The 25,639-nt window shown below is 53.7% G+C and overlaps 3 protein-coding genes and 1 pseudogene across 3 annotated transcripts; 2 read left to right on the top strand and 2 right to left on the bottom strand.

Annotated features, from left to right (window-relative positions):
* Window positions 1-499: 499 nt before the first annotated feature.
* On the top strand, window positions 500-6,701 carry LOC127215267 (acetylcholinesterase-like). The gene is given in 9 exon segments (XM_051175646.1): window positions 500-598; window positions 2,178-2,364; window positions 2,367-2,651; window positions 2,653-3,030; window positions 3,032-3,271; window positions 3,599-3,757; window positions 3,760-4,085; window positions 5,393-5,562; window positions 6,341-6,701. Coding segments are annotated over 8 exon segments (1,845 nt in total). The 5' UTR covers window positions 500-598; window positions 2,178-2,199; the 3' UTR covers window positions 6,463-6,701.
* On the top strand, window positions 6,626-7,799 carry LOC127215268 (ufm1-specific protease 1-like). The gene is given in 4 exon segments (XM_051175647.1): window positions 6,626-6,721; window positions 6,965-7,619; window positions 7,622-7,707; window positions 7,743-7,799. Coding segments are annotated over 4 exon segments (894 nt in total).
* Window positions 7,800-7,945: 146 nt separating this feature from the next.
* LOC127215266 (serrate RNA effector molecule homolog) lies at window positions 7,946-19,167 on the bottom strand. Its single transcript, XM_051175645.1, is given in 25 exon segments — window positions 7,946-8,137; window positions 8,244-8,284; window positions 8,286-8,327; window positions 8,329-8,372; window positions 8,481-8,570; window positions 8,719-8,875; window positions 9,031-9,224; window positions 9,310-9,463; window positions 9,543-9,714; window positions 10,101-10,294; window positions 10,524-10,615; window positions 10,702-10,762; window positions 11,125-11,282; window positions 11,461-11,575; window positions 11,655-11,753; window positions 11,862-11,924; window positions 11,926-12,047; window positions 12,133-12,282; window positions 12,285-12,301; window positions 13,982-14,170; window positions 14,403-14,496; window positions 14,499-14,548; window positions 14,760-14,888; window positions 18,533-18,672; window positions 18,916-19,167. Coding segments are annotated over 24 exon segments (2,613 nt in total). The 5' UTR covers window positions 18,655-18,672; window positions 18,916-19,167; the 3' UTR covers window positions 7,946-8,073.
* Window positions 19,168-21,222: 2,055 nt separating this feature from the next.
* Window positions 21,223-25,191, bottom strand: LOC127215265 (thyroid receptor-interacting protein 6-like; annotated as a pseudogene).
* Window positions 25,192-25,639: the final 448 nt, after the last annotated feature.

Genomic DNA, 25,639 nt, shown 5'->3' with positions numbered 1-25,639 from the left:
GTCCTTCATCCCCACAGAGATGCCCCACGTCATTTTTTCTACCAGCGCCAGCTGAAGGGGTCCTCAGCCAAGATTTCACGTGCCGTTTCTCCCATGCCACCCCCACGCTACGTCGTGGTTACAGATGCTCAAGTATTAGGCCTTTGATCTTTCTGGATTAGAGCTGTCACTATATCCCTCCGTCCATGAAAGTCGGTCTGTCTGTGACTTGTCACCGCAGGAGACTGTCGCCTGCGTGAGCGGTGTCTGGTGTCTCCCGCAGGCTGCGGTCCGTCTATCTGTCACGTGGGTGTCTGCCCCGTCGCTGCGGGTCTGCGGGTCTGTCAGTCTGTCTGACTCTAACACTGGAGTGTGTCTGGGCCCCCACTCCCTGGGGTCTCGGGGCTTGAAGGGAGGGAGAAGGAGGGGAGGTGGCAGCCCGGGGGAGCAGGGAGGGGCGGGGGCGGAGACAGTGGGCGGGCGGGGGCGCCGTGCGGCCCGGAGGGGTGTGTGCGGGGGCCGGAGGCGGCTGTCACTGTCGGCTCAGCCTGCGCCGGGGAACATTGGCCGCCTCCAGCTCCTCGGCGCGGCCCGACCCGGCCCGGCTTGGCCGCCTCAGGTGAGTCTCCCAACCCACCCGGGACCCTCCCTCGGCTGGGGACCGATCCGCATCCCGGGAGAACCGAGCGATCCTGGAATGATCGGAGCCCCCCAAACAGAGATCCCACTGCACGGTCTGCCTCCCGGGGCCTGCCCAGAGGGCACCCCCACTGCCTCGCACTCCTCTGAAACTCCCGCTAGCAGCTGCATACTTACCGATGATGCTCGCCCGGCCGGCCGCTGCCTCTGCGCTCTCTTCCTGCAGGGACCCCCTGAAGGCCCATTCCCCACTCTCCTCCAAGTCTGGGGACGTTGGAAGACGCCCCTGTTTGGGGCGGAGCCCAAACTGCGCGGTTACTGACATCCCGACTGCACCAACCCCCATCCCGAGGGCCGCGACCCCAGCGTCCCTACCCAGCTGAGCCCCTGGCCAGCTCCAGGACCCCCCTCCTGTGGAGATTCCGTCTCTATTTTCTTTCTTTCTTTTCTAAAGGGAGGCTCAGCGGAAGCCCCGAGTTATAATTAGCCCCACTCGGGTTTCCTGATTAATCTCCAACGCCACTATCCCCAGATCCAGGCGAACAGGGCTGGCTGGGTGATGGGTGAACGCCCGGAGGGGGGTAGTTCCGACCCGGGGGAATTTTGATCTCTTGGCTGGAGATGCCGGAACTACAGCAGCTGTTGCCCCCAAAATAGCGCCCCTGCCTTTGCAACGGGGATCTCCGGAGCTCCGGGAACACAGGCGTCCTGGCTCGCCCTTCAGTCCCCTCTGCGATGCTCACGATCCTTCAGATTCCCCCATATCAAAGCTCGGGCGGGGAGCGCTGGCCTCTTCTTGGTCTCTACTGCTCCCGGTTGGCAGCGTCGGGCACTGCAATATGGGGATGCAGAGGGGCTTGAGTCCTGGGGAGCCCCTCAAGGGGCTGGTGAGCCAATCGACTGGAGTCAGGCGAGAGGGGTGCGGCTGATGAGAAGCAAAAGGGTACCAACCGGCTGTACCAGGAAGAAGATGAGGCGGAGCAGGGTGGGGCAAGGTGTGGACTGGACAGGATTTGGGATGTCTTCAGGACCGGGGACTTCCAATACCTTAAATGCCCAACCCACTCCTTGAAAGCTTTGGCCAACCCAGGAGAGACTCGGGCTGTGCTTTCTCACCATAACTTGCAAGCTCCTGAAGGGCCCCACCCGGCTCTGAGGGCTCCGCCCCTGTCCTGAGGCCTGTACATGGACTGAGGCCTTTCCAACCTTGGCTGTATGCAAGGGGTCTTAGCCCAAGCCACAGAGGCAGGGGGACGGAGGTATGGGAGGCCTTGGAACTTGCTGGGGAAGGGAGAGTATGCCTTAACGGGTCTTATCTCAGTTGGCTGTACTTGTGGTATGGGTGTGTGTATGTGTATGTGTGTGTGTGTCTGATCTTGTATTCCCTCTCATTTGTCTGCCTGTGTCTTTTCTCCTAGTTTGACTCCATTTCTCCCCTCCCTTTGCCAATCTGCCCCACCTCCTCTGCAACTCCTTGATAACCCTCGGGCAAAACTGTTACTTAATCTCTCTCTGAGCTGCCTCCAGTCTTCACCCTTTGCCTTTCTTTCTCCCAGCAGACACCCGCCTGTCTTGGCAGTCATGAGGCCTTCCTGGTATCCCCTGCACACACCCTCCCTGGCTTTTCCACTCCTCTTCCTGCTCATCTCCCTCCTGGGAGGAGGGGCAGGGGCTGAGGGCCGGAAAGACCCACAGCTGCTGGTGACGGTCAGAGGGGGCCAGCTGAGAGGCGTCCGCCTGAAGGCCCCCCCGGGGGCCCAGTCTCAGCTTTTCTGGGCATCCCCTTTGCAGAGCCACCTGTAGGCTCACGTAGGTTTCTGCCACCAGAGCCCAAGCGGCCCTGGTCAGGAGTGTTGGATGCTACCACCTTCCAAAATGTCTGCTACCAATACGTGGACACCCTGTACCCTGGGTTTGAGGGTACTGAGATGTGGAACCCCAACCGAGAGCTGAGTGAAGACTGCCTGTATCTTAATGTATGGACACCATACCCCAGGCCTACTTCTCCTGCACCCGTCCTCATCTGGATCTATGGGGGGCGGCTTCTACAGTGGGACATCTTCCTTGGACGTGTATGATGGCCGTTTCTTGGCCCAGGTTGAGGGGACCGTATTGGTATCTATGAACTACCGAGTAGGAACCTTTGGTTTCTTGGCCCTGCCAGGCAGCAGAGAAGCCCCTGGCAATGTAGGCCTGCTGGATCAACGGCTTGCTTTGCAATGGGTGCAAGAAAATATTGCAGCCTTTGGGGGAAACCCAATGTCAGTGACACTGTTTGGGGAGAGTGCAGGCGCAGCCTCGGTGGGCATGCACATTCTGTCCCTGCCCAGTCGGAGCCTCTTCCACAGGGCTGTCCTGCAGAGTGGTACACCCAATGGGCCCTGGGCCACCGTGGGTGCAGGAGAGGCCAGGGCGCAGGGCCACCCTGCTGGGCCGCCTAGTGGGCTGTCCCCCAGGTGGCGCTGGTGGCAATGACACAGAGCTGATAGCCTGCCTGAGGACACGGCCAGCTCAGGACCTGGTGGACCACGAGTGGCATGTGCTGCCTCAGGAAAGTATCTTCAGATTTTCCTTCGTGCCTGTGGTGGACGGAGACTTCCTCAGTGACACACCAGAGGCCCTCATCAATGCTGGAGATTTTCAAGACCTGCAGGTGACTAATGGTTGACCAGATTCTTCTGGGTTTCATCCCTGCCTCCCCTTCCCCAGAGACCCAAGCATGAGGGCTTACTGCACATCCACTGTTAGAGTCCAAGTGTGTGGGTCCCAAGGTCAGTCCCTCCCTGTGGAGGGTTGCTGGGCAAAAAGGAAACTATGGGTATATATATTTTTCTTTCTCTCCATGCTTGTCCCTTCCCTACTCTTTACTCTATGTAATTCTGGCTCTGGAAGGGTTCATCTCTCTAGCTATTTGTTTGTTCATCTGTTTCTGTCTGCCTATCATCTCTCCATCCTTTTCCCCATCTCCAACTATCTTCAGGTGCTGGTGGGTGTGGTGAAGGACGAGGGCTCCTACTTTCTGGTTTACGGGGTCCCAGGCTTCAGCAAAGACAATGAATCTCTCATCAGCCGGGCCCAGTTCCTGTCTGGGGTGCGGATGGGTGTACCCCAAGCAAGTGACCTGGCGGCCGAGGGCTGTGGGTCCTACATTATACAGACTGGCTGCACCCTGAGGACCCTGCCCACCTGAGGGATGCCATGAGTGCAGTGGTGGGCGACCACAACGTTGTGTGCCCCGTGGCCCAGCTGGCTGGGCGACTGGCTGCCCAAGGGGCCCGAGTCTATGCCTACATCTTTGAACATCGCGCCTCCACATTGACTTGGCCCCTCTGGATGGGGGTGCCCCATGGCTATGAAATCGAGTTCATCTTTGGGCTCCCTCTGGACCCCTCACTGAACTACACCACGGAGGAGAGAATCTTTGCTCAGCGACTTATGAAATACTGGACCAATTTTGCCCGCACAGGGTCAGTGGTATTGGAGTGGGGATGGCCTCTAGGGGTCCAGGGGAGAAGGGTGCCCATGGATGATAGTGGAAAAAGGGAACCATCCGTACAGGGGATGGAGAGAACGTCAAAGATGATGCAGAGAACAAGGCAGGCAGAATGGGGAGTCCTTAGACAAAAACAGTTGGACACCTTTAATCCCAGCACTTGGGAGATAGACGATGTCAGTCCACTTTATATATAGAGTTCCAGGCTAGCTTGAACTACATAGTGAGGCGCATTTGGGGAAGGGATTGGGGTGAGTGCTGGAAATATGGCTCAGTGGTAGAAGGCTAAGGAACACAAATATATATGAGGCTATCCCAAGCACTGCAAAACATAGCTAGGTGACTGGCAAAATGGCTCAAAACAGGTAAAAGGAATTGCTGTGCAAGCCTGAGTTGGGTCGCTGAAACCCACATAAAAGTAGCAGAGAATCAACTTCACAAATTTACCTTCTGACTTCCACATCTCTCTCTCTCTCTCTCACACACACACACACACACACACACACACACACACACACTCATCACCATTGTCATTTTTAAAAAATGTTAAAGATGAGAGAGAGAAAGGCAAAAGGATTTGGGTTATATTTACTGGCCTAGCAGGCACAAACCCTTGACTGCATCAGATTTCGTGTCATCTAAAGTAAAGGTGATATTTATTTGTAGAGACAGGACTGCAACTACCTACACAGCTAAATGCACAATTCTAGAATTCTTATTGTATTTTGAAATATGGTCTCATTATGTATTCCTGTCTGACCTGGAATTCCCCATGTAGAACAGGCTGGCCTTAAACTCACATAAACCTGCCTCTAGCTTCCTGGGTGCTGGGATTAAAAGTATGTGGTACCATGCCCAGCTAGAAAGTATTTTTTTTAATGGAAGGAGGAAAATAAAAGTGGAACAAGAAAACAAAGGGAAGTGGAGAAAGAGACAAGTCCAGTGGAAAGAAAACCCCCTTTGGTGTCCCATGTATGTAATCCCTGCACTCTGGGAAACTGAGGCAGAGGTATTGCCAGTGACATGCGCGCGCGCGCACACACACACACACACACACACACACACACACGAGAGAGAGAGAGAGAGAGAGAGAGAGAGAGAGAGAGAGAGAGAGAGAGAGAGAGAGGAAGGAAGGGAGGGAGGAGAAGGGAGAGAGGCTGGCTAGGGGGTAGGGGGAAGAGAGGGGAAGGATGACTTGAAGAAGGTCCAGTTAGGAAGAGGACCAGCGGCTTCATTCCTTATCCCTCTAGGCAGGCTGAGATTTCCCTCTTCCTTCTGCAGGGACCCCAATGACCCTCGGGACTCCAAGTCCCCACAGTGGCCACCATACACCACTGGAGCTCAGCAATATGTGAGCCTGAACCTGAAGCCCTTGGAGGTGCGGCGGGGGCTGCGCGCCCAGACCTGCGCCTTCTGGAATCGCTTTCTCCCCAAATTGCTCAGCGCCACCGGTAGGCGCGGGATCGGGGAACAGGGAACGGACAAGGCGGCAAGGGTTGGAAGGAGGGGTAAGGGGGTTCGAAGGCAGGGTGTAATCCCCTCTCTTCTCCACCTCCCCCAGCCACGGAGGCTCCCAGCCCCTGCCCAAGCCCCGCCCATGGGAAGGCCCCCAGGCCCAGCCCCGACTTATCCCTGTCCCTTTCCCTTCTCTTCCTTTTCCTTCTCCACTCCCGGGTTCCGTGGCTGTGACTACAGTCTCTTAACCTCTGGCCTCAAAGGACTCTTACTCCAGCATGTGGCTGGGAGGAAGGAAAGGGCCCCTCTCAGGGATACAGCGCCCGACTCCCTTCCCAAGTTGAGACAAACTGGACAGACTCAGGGATCTACACACCTTTGTTTAAGCGAACATTTCTTTTTTAATGTAAAACTATCATTTGGAAATTGAGCCTGATGTTGAGGGGAAGAAGGGCCCGGGGCTAGATAACGCCAGCCAATGGGGCTTGTAACCGCCAACCATTTCTGTATCTTCTCTCTTCCCCACCAACCCATGGACCCTCCTCCCGTTCTGATCCTGTCCCTCCCCGGCATCTTCCGATCATTTCTCTCCTCCTGTCTCCTTCCTGCCACTCCTTCTCCACTCTACTCTCATTCTCCGGATCATCCTGTTTTCTTTCCACCACTCCATTCGGCCTCCTTCGTGGCGTGTGTGGCGGTGCGCTCACACCCCCTCTCCGCTGCCGGACCTGTACCGCTTCCTCCTCCACTCCTGTGGGGCGCCCCGGGCCGCAGACACGCTGGACGAGGCGGAGCGCCAGTGGAAGGCCGAGTTCCACCGCTGGAGCTCCTACATGGTGCACTGGAAAAACCAGTTCGACCACTACAGCAAGCAGGAGCGCTGCTCAGACCTGTGACCCCGGGGTGGGGGAGGGGGAACCTCAGATCCCACCGCCCTGCCCGAGCCCCCTAGCTGTACATATACTATTTATTTAAGGGCTGGGATGTAATACAACCGAGCCCCAGGCCCTGCCCACCCCGTCCCGACTTTCTCCCACCAGGGGCTCCCCCATCTTGTGCATGTCTGGGGCCGAACTCCCTTCCCTGCGGTGCCTTCGCCCCTCTGGGCCGCCAATAAACTGTTACAGCCACTGGATTCTGTGCGACTGCCGGGAAGTTGGGGCGGGGGCCGAGTCACTGAGACGCTGGCAATAGAAGCCCCAGTATTGGTGCACATCCGGCGGAAGCAAGCGCTGAATCCGCCCCTTGAGGCGGAGCTTGCGACTGCGCAGCAAGGCTGGCTCGCCCGCACCTTTTAGAAGGTTCTTTCTTAAGCCGGTGTCTACCTGTGGCTTTTCTCCCGCTTCAATGTTCGGTAAGCGTTCCCCGGTTCCGCACGCCCATCCTGCCCGCCGATAGCCCCAGAAAAGACCGAGAACCCGGATTCGTCCCGCCTCGGTGACAGCTGCCCCACTGAGCGCCCTGGAGCTGCTGAAGGACGTGCACCTGGGCCTGGCTCTGCCCTGCCAGAGTCCAGCCCGACTGGCCCTCGTCTCGGGCCACTACCTTTACTATCACTACGGCTGCGATGGACTGGATGACCGCGGCTGGGGATGTGGCTACCGCACCCTGCAGACACTGTGCTCTTGGCCAAAGGGCCAGTCCTCTGGCGTGCCCGGGATGGCAGCCATACAGGCTGCCCTAGAAGACATGGGCGACAAGCCCCCCGGGTTCCGGGACTCCCGGAACTGGATCGGCTGTGTGGAAGCTAGCCTCTGCCTTGAACACTTCGGAGGACCTCAGGGGCGCCTATGCCACGTGCCCCGTGGAGCCGGGCTTCTGGAAGAACTGGAGCGGCTCTATTCCCACTTCAAGGAGGGCGGCGGTCCAGTAATGGTGGGAGGGGATGCAGATGCTCAGTCCAAGGCTTTGCTGGGAGTCTGTGAGGGGCCAGCTAGGGAAGCCTATGTACTGATACTGGATCCACACTACTGGGGCACTCTGAAAAGCCGTAGTGAACTGCAAGCTGCCGGATGGGTGGGCTGGCGAAAGGCAAGCAGTGTCTTTGATTCCACCCCTTCTACAACCTGTGCTTGACCAGAAATAACCTGACTCCACACACCCTGCCTGCACTGTGGGACAGGCCCCCGGAACTGAGTCTGGTCAGAGGCACCTACTTCTTACAGGTCCCCAACAGAGAAGTCTCTTCCAGCACCAAAAGTCCGGGGACAGGGACAACGACAAAGGCAACTAGATCTGAGTTCAAAGCCAGCCTGGCCTACCCAGCAAGTTCTAGGCCAGCCAGGGTTACAGACACTGTTCTGAAAATAATAATAAACTGGCATAATTCGGCTCACTATGGTCCAGCCTGTGTTTGGGGAAAGAAGGCATACCACACAGTTAAGAGACACTACCAAAGTGCTTTTACTAGCGGGAAAAATAACGTACAAAAAAAATTCTCAGCTGATGGGATAAAGTGGTCACGGGTATAGATGGTAGTAGATGTAGAGTGAGGGCAAGTAGACGGCTCAAAAGAAATCAACATCATCCGGGGCATCCAGGTCCCGATACTCCACTATGGCCCGTGGGTCTCTCGAACCATCCTGTGAAATACAGGAAGTGTGAAATACAGGTAATATCAGAAGTCCCTGGTCAGGGGAGGGGGGGGAAAGAAGCCAGGGCCTCTTTGCATACTCACCTGTTCCGAGGTTTCCCAGGGTATCCTCCTTGGCCTCGAAAAAGCATCATAGTTCCCGCGACCGGCACCATATGGAGCATGGGGGGTATGGAGGCCCTCCTGTTGGGACTGCAGGGCGGACAGCACCAGCTATGAGAAAGACCCAGGTTGAACTAAAAACTGACCTCAACCTCAGCCTAGCTAAACTCTGTAGCCCTCCACAAACATCAAGCCTTTGCATTGCCCTTCCAGACTCACCTCCATAGCCCAAGATGGGAGGCCGGGGCTGACCATATGGCATCAAGCCCTGTGGTGTTTGGTGTGGATAGGGAAGTCCTGGGGTCAGGCCTGGGGGGAGTACAACATGGACAGGAACATGAATTACTGCGGGGGAGGGAGGGGAATGACAAGAGTTGTAGGAATAGGGCCTGGAGGTTAGTGGGGTTCACTTCTGGCAAAGGAAGAGATGTGGCAGCCCCCATGGATCGTATCTTACTCTGGGCAGGGCCAGGTGGCTGAGCTGGCTTGATCTCGGGCAAAGCTGGGCGCTTGGCATCTGTAAGGAAGTTGTTAAAAAATGCCACCTCCTTCTTCACCTCTTCGATCTTCTCTGCGTGCTTATTGAAGATATGTTTGCGTACAAACTCAGGACCCTGGGTGGAGAGGACGAGATGAGGACAGAGCCTGCTGCAGTCTGTTTCCTCCAGAACCCCACCTGAAGGTCATACAGCTCCTCCAGTCCTTTAGGGGGTCTTGCTGCCCAAAGCCACCTCCCAATCCACCCACCAATTCTTTCCACATCCCAGACCTTGAATTTCTTGCCACTGAGAGGACATAGCCACTTATCCTTGCCCAGTTCCTGTGTGTTAGAGGTGACGAACTTCTCCACTTCCTGCTCAGGGTCTTTACGACCCATCTTCTGGGCCTCTTCCTCAGAAAGGGATTCACGCACACTCAGCAGGGGGGTCAGTTTCTCTTCAAACGTCTTCTGCCACTCCAGCACTGTGTGGATAACAGAGAAGGCTTAGAGAAGGGTCAAGAGAAGACAGAGGCTGGACACAAAAGACTTGGAGGACCTGGAGTGTACCTTCTCCGTGACTGATACGGTTGGGGGGCATGGGACCCCGGACGTGGATTATGCCGCAGCGGTTGGGCATCTCGCCTTCATTGGGGTACTCACAAGTGTTGTAATAATCCAGAGAATGCACAATACGCAAATAGAGAAGGAGTTTATCTAAGACCTGAGGGAGATGAGACACAGGTCACTACTCAGCCCTGCACCCCCAGGGCCACACGACCCCAGACGGACACAAATGGCACCTTGATCAGCTTCTCATCCCTCTCCACATTGATCTCTGCCGGGTTGCCTTCCTTGGGAGGCTCCTCAGGTGGGGGCCCTCCACTGCTCCCCAGTAGCTCCTCCTCCTCCGCGCTCACTTCCTCAATCAGGTAATCAGTGATGTTCTTCAGGATGGGGTTTTGCGAGGGCAGGCTCTAACAGGGATGAGATGGACAATGAGGCAGGAAAGTCTACCCAGAAACTGGGACATCAAGAGGGAGGGACTTATACCACTTGTCACACTCCTGAACTCTTCCTTCCTAAGCCAGAAATAACTGATATTTCTGACAGATGGGGAAGACACCACACAGACAAAGGGCAAATAAGGGAGGCTGTGGGTAGGACCCAAGGGTCACGAAAGGTAAGATGGCAGGTCCCAGAGTAGTGAGTTATCTCGGTTGGTTCTTCAGTCAGTCCCAGACTGAACTGTCCTACACTTTACCTTCTCACTACTTAGAGTGTAACTAGTCTAAGGAAATAAAATGAGTAGAGGGAGCACAAGGAGCCATGGGTGTACTGGAAACAATCCCCAGAGTCACTGACTGTGGGCGCAGGGAGGTGTCCCAGGCTCAGAGGCCCAGAGCTGGGTCCTGTCATCCAGTGTGTGGATCAGCTTGGCTGCCAGCTTGATGTCATTGCGCACTATCTGCTTGTGCTGTGTGATGCCGTTGATGTTGCGGACACGACGGGTCAGGTCTCTGTTCACACCGGGACTCAGTTCACACTCACGGAGCTGTAGGCACACACACAATCAACAGACTGGCCAATGACTACCCCAGATGCTGCACCATGAAGACAGGGCCCTTTAAAGAACCTTTGGTGGTTAAACCCAGACTCCCCAAGGGCAGGGGACCAGAGGGGGCTGAACATGGTCACAGCCCCACAGCTTCTCTCAGTGGACATGAAGGGGTGGACAGGCAGAACCTGGCGATGCTTCCTGCAGCCCCAAACCCAGCACTTACTCGGATGTTCTGCAGGTTCCAACATATCTCTTTAATGTTGACACTGCGGTCAAAAGTCACCCAGCCACGGCGGAAAAACCTACATAAGAAAGCTTGTCAGTATGGTCCTGGGATGCAGCCAGTGTGACCACTCACTGCCTTGTCTCCTTGCACCACCCCAAGGTGTCCAGCTCCTCACCTCCTCTGGGCTGGGGCTCCGACAGTGCCACGCGCATGAAGCCTGGGTATCTTTTACAAAGCTGCAAGAACCAAGGAAAGAGAAAAGCCACACCGTGACTCAACTCACTCCTTTCATCTCCACCCCTTTAGAACCCTAAAGAAGTGCCCTTCACGGACGGGGTGCCGGTGCACGCCTTTAATACCAGCACTTGGGAGGCAGAGGCAGATGATCTGAGTTCAAGACCAGCCGGGTCTACAGAGCAAGCTCCAGGACAGCCAGAGCTAACAGAGAAACCCTGCCTCGCCAAGTGCCCTTCATCCTCCAACATCTAAGAACCACAATGCACACCAAACCAGGCCTCCCTATGCCAAAGGCAGCCTGCCATCTGAAGGATCTGAGCCTCAGCTAACCCCTGCCCTCGGGACCAATGTCCCCACTTACAGAAATGATCTCAGCCCTCGAAATGTTGGGGGCAATGTTGCGCATGAAGAGAGAGCAAGTCTTGTGCAGGGGCCGGGGCTTACACTCCAGCCCCGCAGCATCCTTAGGCTTCTCCCTCTCTTCTTCCTTGGGCTTCTCCTTTTCCTTAAGTGCATCTTCTAAGCAGGAAGTAGGAGTTAATACAACTTTATCATTCACTTGGATGAGCAGCAGTTACTACCAGACATCACCCCACAGGACCCCTTCCCACCAGTCAGACTATCTCTGGAGCAACCCCCCCCCCCCCCAGAATCAGCCCATGCAGTAAAATAGAGGAACAAGACAAGTGAAGCGCACCCGCCTCCTCTTTCTCCTCCTCAGCTTGGCCACTCTCAGACTCGGACTCAGATTCAGACACACTGCCCTCATCGAAGCTGTCATCACCACTGTGCTTCCGGTTCCGCTTCTTGCCCTGTGAGAGCAACAGAATAGGCCAATCAGGACCCAGGGTCCGGCCCTGACACTTTGGCCTCATACAAGACACACTTTACCTTTTTGGCTTCCTTCTCAGCCTCTTCTTTCTTCTCCTCCTTGTCCTCATCACCCTCAGATTTCTTAGTTTTATCATCATTAGAACTGTCATTTTCAGCCTACATGAGGGGAGAGTTTCTGAAAATGTCAATCTTTCCTTCTGGACACGTCAGAGCCACCCCGCCTTCCCCAAATGAGGTTCCAGCTGTCAACCCCTGCCACTTGACCTGTTTGCCATCTTCTTTCTTTTCATCCTTATCGTTGACTTTGCGCTCGCCATCCCCCCGGGCCTGGTCCGACACGGCCTTCCTCTTTCTTGTTGGCCTCCCCAGGCTTGCCTGCCTGCTCCTCCTCTTCCTCCTGCTCCAGGATTCGGAGATCATTCTCTGTGCCACCTTCCATCTTAATGACAGCTACCGACAACAAAAGCAGAGGTCACAACCCAAGAACTCTGGCTTTTCTCCTAGCCAAGACCTCCCCCAGCCTCTAAGCCCACACCTGCATCTAACATCTTCACAATGGCATCAGCTTTGTCTATGTCCAAAAGAAGATTATCAAACCAGCCACTCTCCATGAGGGACAGGAACACCCTCAGTCGGTTCTGCAGGGCCCCTCGGGCCTCCTGCCGGCGCTTTCCCACCTCATCAGGTGGTACTTAGATCGGAACCTGAGGGGAGATGCAAGCAGGGCGGAAGAAACAAAGCAGTTACTTAAGGCCCAGACCAGGCTGTGGGGGAGGGGCCCAAGAAAGGCAGAACATAGCCTCTCACACCCACTGAAGGAGTAACATCAAGAAAGGGGTGCACTAAAACCACCCAACACCCCAAAAAGGAACCAGAGGTGCTCTGGAAAGATGTGGGGGAGAACCAGGAACTGAGAGCTCTGTTTTAGGAGGACCATGGCTCTGGTCATGGCCGGGATTATAGGGCAGCTCCATCCACTGCTGTGGGAAGCACTAGTGTGCCAAGCTTTTAGATTCCCAATGCTTCAGAGGAGAGCTAAGGGGGCAGGAGCCCCAGAGAACCTCCCCTCCACCCCAGGTGGAGCCAGAAGGAACCCTGAAGTGTACCAGATAGGAAAAAAAGGCCAAAGGCAGGACACCTTTCTCCCCTAGTGGGATAAGGCAGTGGAAGGGACAGGAAAGAGCCAAGGGTAAGGCCAAGCACCCACACGGCCTCAGATAGGCCCATGGGAGGAGAGAGGGCTGGAGGGTTAGGATTTGGACAGAGTATGAAAAAGAAAGCATTTTAACAGGCCTCTGAGGGTAGGGGAAGAAAACCTAAGCAGAAGAAATTAGGGGTATGAGAAAAAGAAAAGGAGGTATGGAGGAAATGTAAGGAGGGCCCAGAGATCCAAAACAAAGACAGACAAGTTGAGAAAACAAAACAAGAAGTGTTTAGCAGAGAGCAAGAACATGGACAGGAAAGAAGGAAAGGGAAAGGTTCATGAGCCATCCAAAGACACACGGGGCAGTCAGAAGGGGCACACAAGGACAGGACAGGACAGGCTGAGCAGAGAGGAAAGCCGCAGGCGTCACCTCCAGTATCTTTACCTTGGCTGCTTGGTCAAACAGAGCTCAAGATTTAACTAGTGGCGCCCAGGGCCCATGCTGGCTGGCGGGCTGCCCGCTGGCTCCTGGCTGGGGTAACCGGCCCAGATGCCCCGCCCCGCGGGCCTCCGCGGTGGGGGCCCTGACTGACTAGCTGCCTAAGCAATACATTCAGCTAGACCACTGCATTGTGCACAGCGGTGCCCTGCCTGTCTGCCTGGCCGGGCCCCGCCGCTCTGCCCAGGGGCTCATGTATGGGCTGGGTATGGTGGGGGTGGAGGTGGGTTTGCTCCGAGCTCCGACGATGAGCGGGTGTAGTTCCCAGTTCTGGCTCTTTTCAAGGAGGAGCAGAAAGAGGATGAGGAGGAGGAGCAGGAGGGGGGAAAAGATGGTTGATTAAAATTAAAACATCCACATAAGGAAAAAAAATTCAAATTCTTTTCTCTGTCAAACGACCCTGAGATCTTGGCTGTTCTTGTGTTCTCGTTGCCTTTGGGAGACCACTGCCACACGGGGTCCTGGTGGCTGGGGACGACAGTGACCCACATTGACAAGAGGGTCGCAGTCTTTGTGCTGCCCCAAGAGGCTAAGTAGCTCTGGTCAGCGGCCTGGAGGTGTCCCAGTGAGGACAGCAGAGAAGGGAGATGGGTGGGGTCCACCAGCCAACAGTCTCCCTCCCCATCCCACTCCCAGGAGGTGCCATGTTGGGGAGAACTGGAGGAGGACAAGGCTGCAGCTCCCCTGGCCAGACCAGAGAAATGGGCCAGGACAAAGAGGGCAGGCAAGAGGGGCACTCACCACTCCTCATCTTTGTGAGCCAGGAAAAAGTCCTGCATCTGCTGCCTCCGGAAGTCGAGCTTATAGTCATTGTAGCGCTTGACCGCCTCGGTCTCATCCACGGAGTCATCCAGGGACAGGAGGAATTCCTTGAAGGACTTCATGACGGGTGGTGGCACACCCAAGTCAATCTCTGCGATGCTGCCCAGCCTGGGGGAGCGGGAGTCCAATCAAGAAGGCTTGGTTGTGAGGCAGAGGCAGAGCCTAGGTAGTCAGGCACCCCTTTCTTCGTCCAAATGCCCTCCACTCCAAGCAGCAGATGCTATACCTCACAGGCACCCCAGAACCTAGCCCTCTCCCAGGTTCCAACCATCGTCTCCAGCAGCCCCAAACATTCCCTGAAACTTGGAAATTCCCTTCTCCCCAGAACCCCTGGCGTTACCTGGCCTGGATAGGCAGGACATGGTGCTGCATGATGTGGACGCCTGGGTGGCCCCAGGGCTGAGGGGGGCCATAAGTTGGTCCCCCACCCCCCCAGCATAGGGCATGTCATAGCCACTGTGGTATGGGTCAGAGCTGTGCTCATCCCTGAGGGTGGGGGACACAAAAGTCAGACACAGAAAGAACCAGAGCCCCCTCTCCAGAACATGGACAAGGGACAGAGGAGGGGCACACGTAGGGCACAGTCTCTCACCCAAGGGGGAAAGGGAAAGAAACGCTGGGTGCGTGGGATGATTGAGACAAGGAGGGCTGAAGCCGAGGGATCTGAGGGCAAAAAAAGAAAGTGATGCCACCTCACCAGTCTCTCCGCATGCGCTTTTGTGGGGGGCTAAGTTCGTGGCGAGGGGGGGAGAAACGTTCCCTTCGATTCCGGTCATAGTCTCGATATTCACCCCGACTGCGGCGCTCCCGGCCACGGTCCCACTCTCTGGAAGTAAGAACAAATCACAATAGCAAAGACGAGCTAAAATGGAGATGTGGATGCACTGGTGGAGTCCCTGCCTAGAAAACACAGTCCTTGGCTTCCATTCTCTAGCACAGTGCACAAGCAAACAAACAAAAAACCACAGTGGCTTGACAGCCTGGTTCACACACAGGCTGGCCTTGAACTCCCTATTATCCAAAGCCCATCACTTTGTCTTCCACTTCCCAAGGGCACACATCACCACACCTAACAGAAAGCTAAGCTTTAGCATCTATGAACCTTGAAACTTCACATTAATATACATTACTTTAGTGCTTCTCAACTGTGCCCCTGGTCCTGCCCCTGAACTCACTCTGTACACTAGGCGGTACTTGAACTCAAGATCCTCCTGCCTCAAGTACAAGAGAAAATGAGACTTAAGCTCCTGCCACTCAAAGTTACTATGAGGAGGAGCACCGTCCCCACCAAAGTATGGTTTAAGAGCTTCTATAGGGATAAGGTAGGAATAAAGACAACCTTGCCCACAGCACAGATTACTGTGAAAGGAAATACTTAAATAGTTCTTTCAGATAATTTGGGCTATGCTTTCTGGCTCCTGAACAAAGTTAACAGAATCCTGCTATGCTGACAGAGCTCTCACACTCTTGAATTCCAGCAATCCTACCATCTCAGCCTCCAGGCAGCTGGCCAGGTTAAGTTTTTTTCTTTTTTTTAAAAGAGGGGAGGGCTGTTAATTTATCTTTTAGACAGGTTCTATGTAGTCCTAACTGTCCAAGAACTCACAGTATAGATCAGGCTGGCTTCAAACTCAGACATCCTCGAGTCCTGGGATTAATTAAAGGGGTGAGCTACCTTGCCCAGTTCCCTTTTTGATTTTTGAGACAGGATCTCAAAATTTGTAGTAGTGGCTAGCCTGGAACCCCTACTTAGATGAGGATTACAGGTACAGAGCTCTGCCCCTGCAAAAGAAGCAGACAAGGTATAATCCTAGCACTTGGAAAATAGAGGCAGCTACATAGTAAATATGAGATCAAACTAGGCTACATAAACCCTGTCTTAAAACAAAGTTAGTTGAACTGTTTCACCAAAACCACACCAACACCAGTAGGCTAAGGATGTAGCTCAGTGGTAAAACACTTGCCTGGAATGTTCAATACCCTTTTATTCACTGTGCTACCAGCTCTTTGAGCAGCTCCTGACATTTCCCAATATTCAGTATCAGGATACATTTCATAGGGTGTGGTGGTGCAAGCTTTTAATCCCAGCATTCAGGAGGCAGAGGCAGATGGATCTCAGGTGGATCTCTGAATTCCAAGGTGAGCACGGTCTACAAAGTAAGTCCCAGCTAGGGCTACACAGAGAAACCCTGTCTCAAAAAACCAAACAAAAAAGATATACTTCATAAAGACTGCTCATCTCAGAAAAGTCTACACAATATGACATTGTCAAGCTCATACTGGTAGATATAAGTTTTCCAAAATTTGTTTCTATCAGCAAGTTCATTAGCAACAAATACTGACAGATTTCTTCTAAGTAACAATTTCTCTTGGCTTAGTCTCCTGCACAAGTCTGCTTAACACTACTAAGGGTGAAGGCCCAGTGTTGATACTGCTCAAATAAAAAAATGGCACCTGTGGGAAACACTTCAGGCTCCCCTAACCAATCACACAACTGCTCTTGCCAGAGGCAGTGACTACCCCACAGTAATACAGTGCTCTATTATGCATACTTCTCATCCAGCACTTCAACCTGAAAACCAAACCAGAAACAAAGACCCACGCTCTAGTAGGGACACTAACTGATGTTCTTTCTTCAAGCGGGCATCCTTTTCATTACCTTTGTGAGGAGGCTCCAGCAGTGTTAACCAGTATCCCTGCAGTGCCACTAACAAAGGCAGCAATGTCTCTAGACAGTTTGAGAACTACTACACCTTGTCTCAACTGTCATGCCTGTTGACCTCAAGCTGTTCCATCACCTGTGTCTAGGGAATTACCCAGAAACCCAGCTATCCCTTTCCTGTGGCTCTCCCCAACACCTGTGCCTTGAACTTAAGTTTCTTTGCAGTGATCTCCCACTCATGTCTGTGGCAGGTACTCAAAGCCACTTTGACCTGACACTGCTAAACTCTGAAGGACTTCATTCATCTAGTTTCAGACTCTGAAAGCCACTGAATTTCTTCCCTTTAAGAAACACCAGAGTTGGGTATGCTGACTCACTTCTAACTCAAGCCCTGAAGAGCTGAGGCAGGAGGATCACGTTCCAGGCCAGTCTATAGTACATAAGACCCTGTCTAAGAAACCAAAGTACAGGGGTGGGGTGAAGAGGTGGCTCTCAGCAATTCAGAGGACCGAGGCTCGCTCTGCTCCTAAGAACCACATGGCAGCCCACAACCATCTGTCAATTTCAGCTCCAGGAATACTAACACTGACTGTTCTGGCTTTCTCCCCTCCCACCCCCCCAACCCAGACAGGGTTTCTCTGTATTGCTTTGGAGCCTGTCCTGGAACTAGCTCTGTAGAACACGCTGGCCTCGAACTCACAGAGATCCGACTCCAGAGTGCTGGGGTTAAAGGCGTGAGCCACCAACACTCAGCTTGTTCTGGCTTCTTACAGACATCAGACACAGCATAAATACATGTAGACAAAACACTCAAATTTAAAAAAAAAAAAATCTTAGCTGGGCAGTGGCGGTTCACACCTTTAATCTGGTGATCTCTGTGAGTTCAAGGCCAGCCTGGTCTACAGAACTAGTTCCATGATAGGCTCCAAAGCTACAGAGAAACCCTGCCTCAAAAAAAAAAAAAAAAAATAAAATAAAAAAAAAAATAAAATAAAATTAACTAGCTAACTAACTAACAGTTCTTACCAGTGTTGGTGGGAGCATATACCTTTAATCCCAGTACTAGGAAAGCAGAGGCATACAAATCTCTGTGTATTTAAGAATCTGACTGATCTACATGGTATTGAGTTCCAAGACAGCCAGGACTACAGAGACCCTGCCTTAAAAAAAAAAAAAAAAGGCAAAAATAAATAAGAGATGTAATTTAAAACAACACAATGCAGAAGTACTCCCTGAACCTCGGACATAACTCAGCTGAGTGCTTGCCCAGCAAGTACAAAGCCCCAGGTCCCATCCTTAGCACAGCTTAAACAGGGATCTGGTGGTGCATGCCTGTAATCCCAGCCCTGGGGGGAGGCAGACAGAAGATGAATGACATTGCCAGCTACCCAGCAAATCACAGGCTAACCCAATAAGAAACCCCATCTTTCCAATAGAAGGAAGGGAGGGGAAGAAAATAATGCAAACTCCTGATGCATTTCAAATAAAGACTGATTTTCCCACTCAAACTCTTGGTTCAAACACTTTGATCTGTCTGTTCGTTCTTATTTGGGTTTGAGGTGGGTAGTCTCCCTGTGTGGCCCTGGTCCAACTACTTGGGTAGGGTTCCTGTCCACCACTACTTCTGGCTGTGGCTTTTATCACTACGGCCTTTCAAAATCTAAGCCAACAGTGAACATATTGAATTACAGAATACGGTCCAATGGTGGATCACATCTTAACAAAATTTTGTAACGGAAAAAAAGCGATGCAGAGAAGGTGGATAGGTTGTGAAGGGAAAAAAGAAAAGTACGTTAATATCGTCTCACCGGTCATTCCAATCGTCCCCTCGCCGTCTTTCATCTCTTTCCCGGGAACGGTCATAGTCGCTGCGCTCCCTTCGAAATTTGTCCCTGCGTCTTCGATCGTATTCGTCATCGCTGTCACCCATGGTGCTGTCAGAGGAGGCCTGGGGGCCCGGTGGCGGGTGGACACGGCGATGATGAACAAGGACCAGAGGAGGGACAGTCCCCCGGGGGCAGCACGCCCGCCTCCCTCCCGCCGAGGCCGGCCTGCCATCCCGGGCAGGGCGATCGCTCCGACAGTTTCACTGTCCCCAGGGGTTCCCCCCCCCTTGTCCACCCCCGAAGCCCCCGGGCACAGTTCTCTCCTTCCGATCCCGCCACTCGGGCCTTTCCTTCCCCTCCCCCACCTGGCGGAGGTCGGGGCCGTTGGAAGCGCGCGCTGACGGGCTTGTTTTCCGGGCGGACCGGAACGCGCGACGATGAACCGCAAGGAGGGTTTGAAGGAGGACGCGGGAATTCTCAGGCCGGAGGCCGATGAAAGATGAGAGTGAGATTGCTGAGGGTTAGAGGAGGTCGCGCGCGCAGTCTGCACCACCCGGGAGCTGGGCTTCTAACTACAAACAAGACCCCCGACCCAACTAAAACTAAGAGAAAGACAGAGACCAAAGGAATGATGGGAAAAGGGTGGAGACGCGGAAATCTCGCGTGGCTTTACGACAAATTCGCTCAAGCGCTGAAGCTACGGAAGCTGAGCTGGGCCAAGCCAGGCTTGCTGAACATGGTTGGGGGGGCGGGGGAGTCCTTTTTAACACGAGGAGAATTGAGATGGAGATTTTCTCTCCCGTAACGTCTCCTGGGTTGGAGCTAGTTTGCATCTAGAGGTTGCTTTGCGAGAGCCCTGGGTTGGGTCATTACTTGACCTCTTCAAGGGTGGATTTGCCCTCTCCTCGCGCTATGGATGGGTTTGTTTGAGGGATGTCTAGGGAATAATGCATAGAAGCAACCATTTTAAAGGCATCTCGTCCCACCATTTTCTTCTTCCTCAGAAATCCACAGTATGTGTTACTTTTCAAAACGCGTTTTTCCTGCTTTTCTTAGACAGAGGCGCCTAATCCTTTTGCAAACCATGCCAATCTCAGTTTTAATCCCCAATTCTTTAATGGGAAGTTGTACATAGCAGTCTGGAAATAACCACTAGGATCCAGTAGCTTCCAGTTTAAACGCATAATTCCCCAAGATAACACTAAGCCCTTCTCAATGAATAGAATGCCAACCTGAAGAATGGAGCATGCCACAGCCTTGCTCCCAGCAAGAAAAAATCCCAGCACGTAAGAAAGGTGTCTTTACAATAATGGGCATTTAAAAATTTAGTAGTCATGTTGGCACAGGCCTGTAATCCCAGCTACTCAGCAAGTTGAAGCAGGAGGATCACAAACTTAAGGGCCACAGAATGAGTTCAAAGCAAGCCTGGACAATTTGGTGAAACCCTGCCTCTCAGAAGGGTCTGAAACGATGGTTCAGTGGTTAAGAGCACTCCTGGTCTTGCAGGGGGCAGAGTTTGACTCCCGGCACCCTCTCAGGTGTTAACTCTAGTTCCTGGGGACCTGATGACCTCTTCTGGACTACGATGCTCAAATGTACATATACCCACACTTAGATGTACATATCAAACATTTTTCCCCCCTCTGTGTAACCCTGTAGAGACCAGGCTGCCCTAGAACTCAAGAGATCCACCTACTTCTGCCTCCCAAGTGCCGGGATTAAAGGCACACGCCTCCACCTTCAGCTCCTGCACACATAATTTAACAGGGACGAATGGTGATATATAGTTCAACGACAGAGTGCTTGCCTACCGTATGAAAGGATTGGGTTTAGGAAGTAAGAAGCCAGGCAAGGCGAGAAGACTGGGGGTACAGTTAAGAGGTAGGGCATTTGCTTAGCATGTATGTGTCCCTGGTCCACCCCCAGCACCCTCCCACCCACCCACAAAAGTCACCAGACACAATGGCACACTCCTGTAATCTTAGCATTTGAGAAGTGAAGGCAGCAGGATCCAGAGTTCAAGAACAGCCTCAGCTCTCTCAGCCATGTATCAAATTCAAGGGAAGCCCAGGATACATTAGAATTGGTCCTTTATAATGGCTAGCATGTCAAGTGCATCAGTTCCTTCTAGGGCAAGACCAAGATGAGGAAATAGGCCATCAGCATCCAGCATTGTGATTCCCGCTGGTGGGGACTGGACCTGCAATACCACTTCTGTCAAGTCAGAAGACTGGAGGAATTCAAAGACCAATAGAAACGGAACCATTTGAGAAATCTCTAGTCTACAATAAATTAGTTAATTTATAATGTAACAATATAAGTATAGGACAGCAGCCGGGCATGGTGGCACACACCTTTAATCCCAACACTCGAGAAGCAGAGGCATTCAGATCTCTGTGAGTTCGAGGCCAGCCAGGTCTACAAAGAGAGTTCCAGGACAGCTATGGCAACACAGAGAAACCCTGCCTGGAAAACAAAAAAACAAAGTATAAGACAGCCTTTGTTTTAGGCATGGTCTCACTATGGAGCCCTCACTGGCCTGGCGTTTACTACATAGACCAGGCTGCCCTTGAACTCACAGAGATCCGCCTGCCTCTGCCTCCGAAGTGCTGGAACTTGAGGTTTACACAGCCTCATCTTATAAGACTCCAATGAAACAGCAGACTTGCAAGTTGCTTTTAAACTCTTCACGGATTATTATTTCATGAAGAGAGGAAGAAGCGACAGCATTTGGTGACAAACAGTAAAGGTGGATGTCAGGGGAGGTGATGAATGGGGGCTGAGATTTCCAGCAGGTTCTTCTAGGAAGAGTCAACAGTCAGTGGTGATGGTGGCTGAGAGCTCTTGGATGCGCCAGGCACTGCAAGCCTTGCACAAGATGTGCCCATCCAGCGGGTAGCAGCCTTGACACTCACCCTCAGAGGACAGCAGCAGCCCACACTCCTGTGGGAAGAAACAATATCTGCCTATTAGCCTGAGAGCTCTGTGTGTCTTCCCTTAGGGTTCTCCCCCCAGGGTCCTAGGCTCTGCAAAGCCTTGTCCAGGGACCCCTCACCTCACACTTGTAACAGCCAATGTGGAAACTTCGATCCAGAGCGACAATTCTCACCGTCTCCTCCTGACCTGGTTCTGGCATGATGGCCCCACCACACACTGAGCAGCGAGGTGCAAATTTCCTGAGGTGGAAGGAATTCAAAAGGGGTTTCAGGTCCCTCCTCCCGACAGGAGGCTCACAATGGAGCCCAGCAAAGGGGAAGGGAAGGGAATGAGAAGGATTGGAAAGATGGGTTTAGGTCTTGGGGAAGACCCTGATGTCACAGAGAGGACCAGAAGTCAGAAACGGACATGGAGGGGACAGATCAGAGATTCTGTGCCAAGACAAAACCTGTGGAAATCCTCAATGCAGTGGATCTGGCTGGTGGCATCCACCGTGAAAGGGATGCCATCAAGGCCACGGTGACACACCACACAGGTGAAGCAACCAGGGTGGTAAGCCTTCCCCATAGCCCTCAGGATTCGGTCCAGGATGGGTTCAGAGCACGTGGAACACTTCTCCAGGGTAGCCTAGTGGGGAAGCATCAGGAAGGTCAGAAAGGGAAGCCACAGCAGCCAGGGAGGCGCACTGGCCTCCCACCCATCTGGGGGGAGTCCCCTGCATAGGATTCAGTGGGAGGTGGTCTCCGCATCTCTGAGTTCTTATCCCAGCATTGTAACTTCTAGACAGGGAGTTCAGCCTCCACACACTCTCTTTTCCAGTAAGATGAGTCAACAATAATCCCTGCCTCTGAGGAATGTTATCAGACTTTCGCAAATCACTTCAACTCTAAAATGCCTTCTAGCTGGGCATGCACCGGCACACATCTGTTTTCCTACTTCTCGGGAGGCTGAGGCAGGAGGATCACATTCAGGGCCAGCCTGGGCTACACAGTGAGATTCAGTCTGGAAGGAAGAAAGCCAGGCCTCCCCATTGAAAAAAGCAGCTGTCCTCCCCCCGCGCTAGTATCCACATTGAACTCCTTCCTTGGTCTGGGGGGCTGTAGCTCAACTGGTAAAATGTTTGCTCAGCATGCAAGAAGCTCCATTCCTAGCACCATATAAAACAGATCTGGTGGCACACATCTGGAATTCCCAAACCTCATGGATAGGGGGAGGAAGTTCAAGGCCTTCCTCAGCTATATATGAGTTTCAGGCCAGTCTGGGATACACGACATATTATCCCAAAACAACAAACAAGCAAGCACAGAAACAAAACCCAAAATGTTCTTTGGTTGATGGACCAAATGATCTTTGGAATATGTGCCCTGGGCAGGCCCCAAACCTGCTTTTAGGCTATGGCTGGCCTCGAACTCCTGATCGCTCTCCTGCGGATAGCCACCACGTCGAGTTCTTCCCTTCTTGTATTTCTGCTTGAGTCCCTAGCTTCAAGTCCCCTGTCTTCTGCCCCATCTGACTGAGTATCTGGCCCTCTCTTAGATAGGCAGGGACCTGCCTGCCCATCTTGGATACTTAATTTAGCCCCTTCCCCCCCCCCAGCCTAACCACTCACCACATAGCAGCTCTCACAATATGCCCTCCTCTCCACAGCATAGAAATGCTGGCCCTGAGCTGGGCCCGACAGGCTGAACACACAAAACAACCAATATGGAAGACGCGGTCCAGGGCCACAACCCCAGCTCCATCGCCAACCACATCTTCGCCACAACCACCACACCGACCTGAGGATAGAGAGCAATGAGCATCAGTCTGTAAGATCCACGCCACCAGAGCCATCTCCTCCCTCTTCCCACCCTACCCACCAGGCCAGCTCACCAAAGTACTCTCCACTGGGCGGGTGGCTCATGTCATGCACCAATTTCTTGGTCAGTCTCTAGCTCCTCTTCCGGAGGTTGGCTTAAAGGGACCTACAGTGAGAATCGGGGCTTTGTGTTATGGCCTACAGTCTCTGATACCACAAATAACCCGTAAGGTCAGGAACCCTGAAACTCATCTGAGAACATCTCTCAGAAGATGATGGGGGATGCCAGCCCCTTCCCTTTGGCCATTTTGACCCATGACCTCTGGGTACCCTAAAACCAGGATTGAATTATCTATTTATTTATTGTTGAGACAGTGTCTCATAAGCCTAGGCTGGCCTGGAACTGGTTATGCAGCCAAAGATGACCTAATTCTATACTGACCCTCCTGCTTCTACCTCCACCATGCTTGAATTGTATGGTGCTGTGGATAGACCCTTGGAACTGCTGCACCGGAACTGCCTCCCCAGCCCTAAAACCAGCCTCCATGCCACCCAATCAATGCCCACTTACCTGCAATGGCCACAAACCCAGTGTCCCCACCCCCCCACCCAGCTTACCTGGGGGCCCATGCCCGCCTCCTCTCCTCCTGCAGGGCCGAGTATCCCAGCCGCACCCTCCCTTACCCCCGTTCCTGGCTCGCGGTGGTCCTATAGCCAGACCCCCAGACTTCACCAAGGCCTGGCAAAGGAAAGTGGGGGCCTGGAAGAGGCCCAGAGGCCTCAGAGGCTCCCCGCCTTGGCAGTCCACAGCCGCGCCAGGCTGAGCCACCTCCACTTGTACAGGGAGGCAGGACCAGCCGGAGTGCTGGCTGTAGCATAGGAGGCTGGGGTAGGTCCCCCATAGGGGGATGCTGGGAGCATAGGGGTTGGAACGGCACCTCCACTGGGCTTCAGGGAGCCTAAAAGGTAGCATGGGGTGGAGGGGCCTCAAAAGCCTGGGGAGACAAGCAACGGCAGAACAGTGAGAGCGCTTTATATCCAATATCCATGCGTGCTAGTAGGAACCCCAGAGGAGCAATGACTTTTGATAAGTTCCCATAGGGCAAGGCCTGACAAGGAGGAAGCTAGGCTTCCGTGAGCCAGGTGTTCATTAGTTGCAAAGAGGGTAGGTGGGGAGTTGTGGGTGGTGCTTCTGAAGAAGGGAGTACAGGAGCACAGACCTGTCGGTCTGGCCGCCGAGGAGCATGACTGCGACTCCCGTCCAGATCAGCCAACATGCAGGGAGAGAATCTATCTCAGCATCCAGGCTTCCAGGACGGATGACACCCCAAGCCTAGTGGAGCCCCTGGAGACAGAGCCAAGGTCCGGAGAACAAATATAGATCACAACCCCTGGGCTTTCTCGCCTTCACCCTGAGAAAGAGACCCACACATCCTACCCACCCCACCCAGTTCTCACCTGCAGACGCTGGGGCGCCCATGGGTCCCACCCAGGTAGCCCCCGATTGTCAGGGTACCCCCGGAGGCTGATAACATTGTTCAGGTGGGAGGGGGCAAAAAATTGACCCTGGGGTGGGGCTGGAGCAGCTATGGACGGGAGGAGAACAGAGGTGGGAATGGAAAATGGGTACCTCCTGAGGGCTGCCCTTCCTCGGGGCGCCTCTCCTTCTGTACCTAGGGCGTCTGGGAAGGGCTAGGACCCAGAGGTTGCACAAGGCAAGCCTGGCTCGTGGAAGAGACATTAGGAAGCAGACATACAGGGAGAAAAGAAAAGGAGAGTAGCCAGTAGCTCTCCTGCCACTCCTGGTGTTTGAGAGGGAAAACTTACTTGCTCCGTGGGCCGGTGGCGGCCCCAGGGCGCCTCGGGAAAGGCTCTTCCCCTGAGGGACTCTGGAGGGCTCTGGCTGCTTCGGGAAGCCAAGTGGGCCTCACATGGTCTGGGATGACTACTCCACTCAGACAGAGGTCAGGGGTCCCACAAGCTCGGAGCCCGGAGCTTTGAGCCCCTTCCCTCCTGTTCCGTCCCACGCCCGGTTTGGGACTCCCGCAAAGAAACTTTTTCTGGCTTTTTTTCCCCCCTTCTTCCCCAATTTTGGGACGGCCCCGCCCCCTGACGTCACCGCATTCCTGGGGAGGGCCGCGGTCCCCTAAACCCTAATCTGCAAACCCTCCTCTCTCTGTGGCCCCCTCCTGTTAAGAAAGGACCGCCCGCCTCCGGAGCCAAGCCACGGGGTGGGCTGCTAGCGGCTCAGGTGGCTGCGGCCCAGAAGTCTCTATGATCCCGGCCCCAGGACTGCACGTGGCAGCCTCTGCCTGGGGCTCTAAAAGGCTTCTGGTCTCCACCCCCTTACAGAT

Source organism: Phodopus roborovskii, unplaced genomic scaffold (assembly GCF_943737965.1).
Source record: "Phodopus roborovskii unplaced genomic scaffold, PHOROB, whole genome shotgun sequence".
Classification (NCBI taxonomy): domain Eukaryota; kingdom Metazoa; phylum Chordata; class Mammalia; order Rodentia; family Cricetidae; genus Phodopus; species Phodopus roborovskii.
Note: the sequence above shows the minus strand (reverse complement) of the source record. Positions and strands in the feature narration are given on the sequence as shown.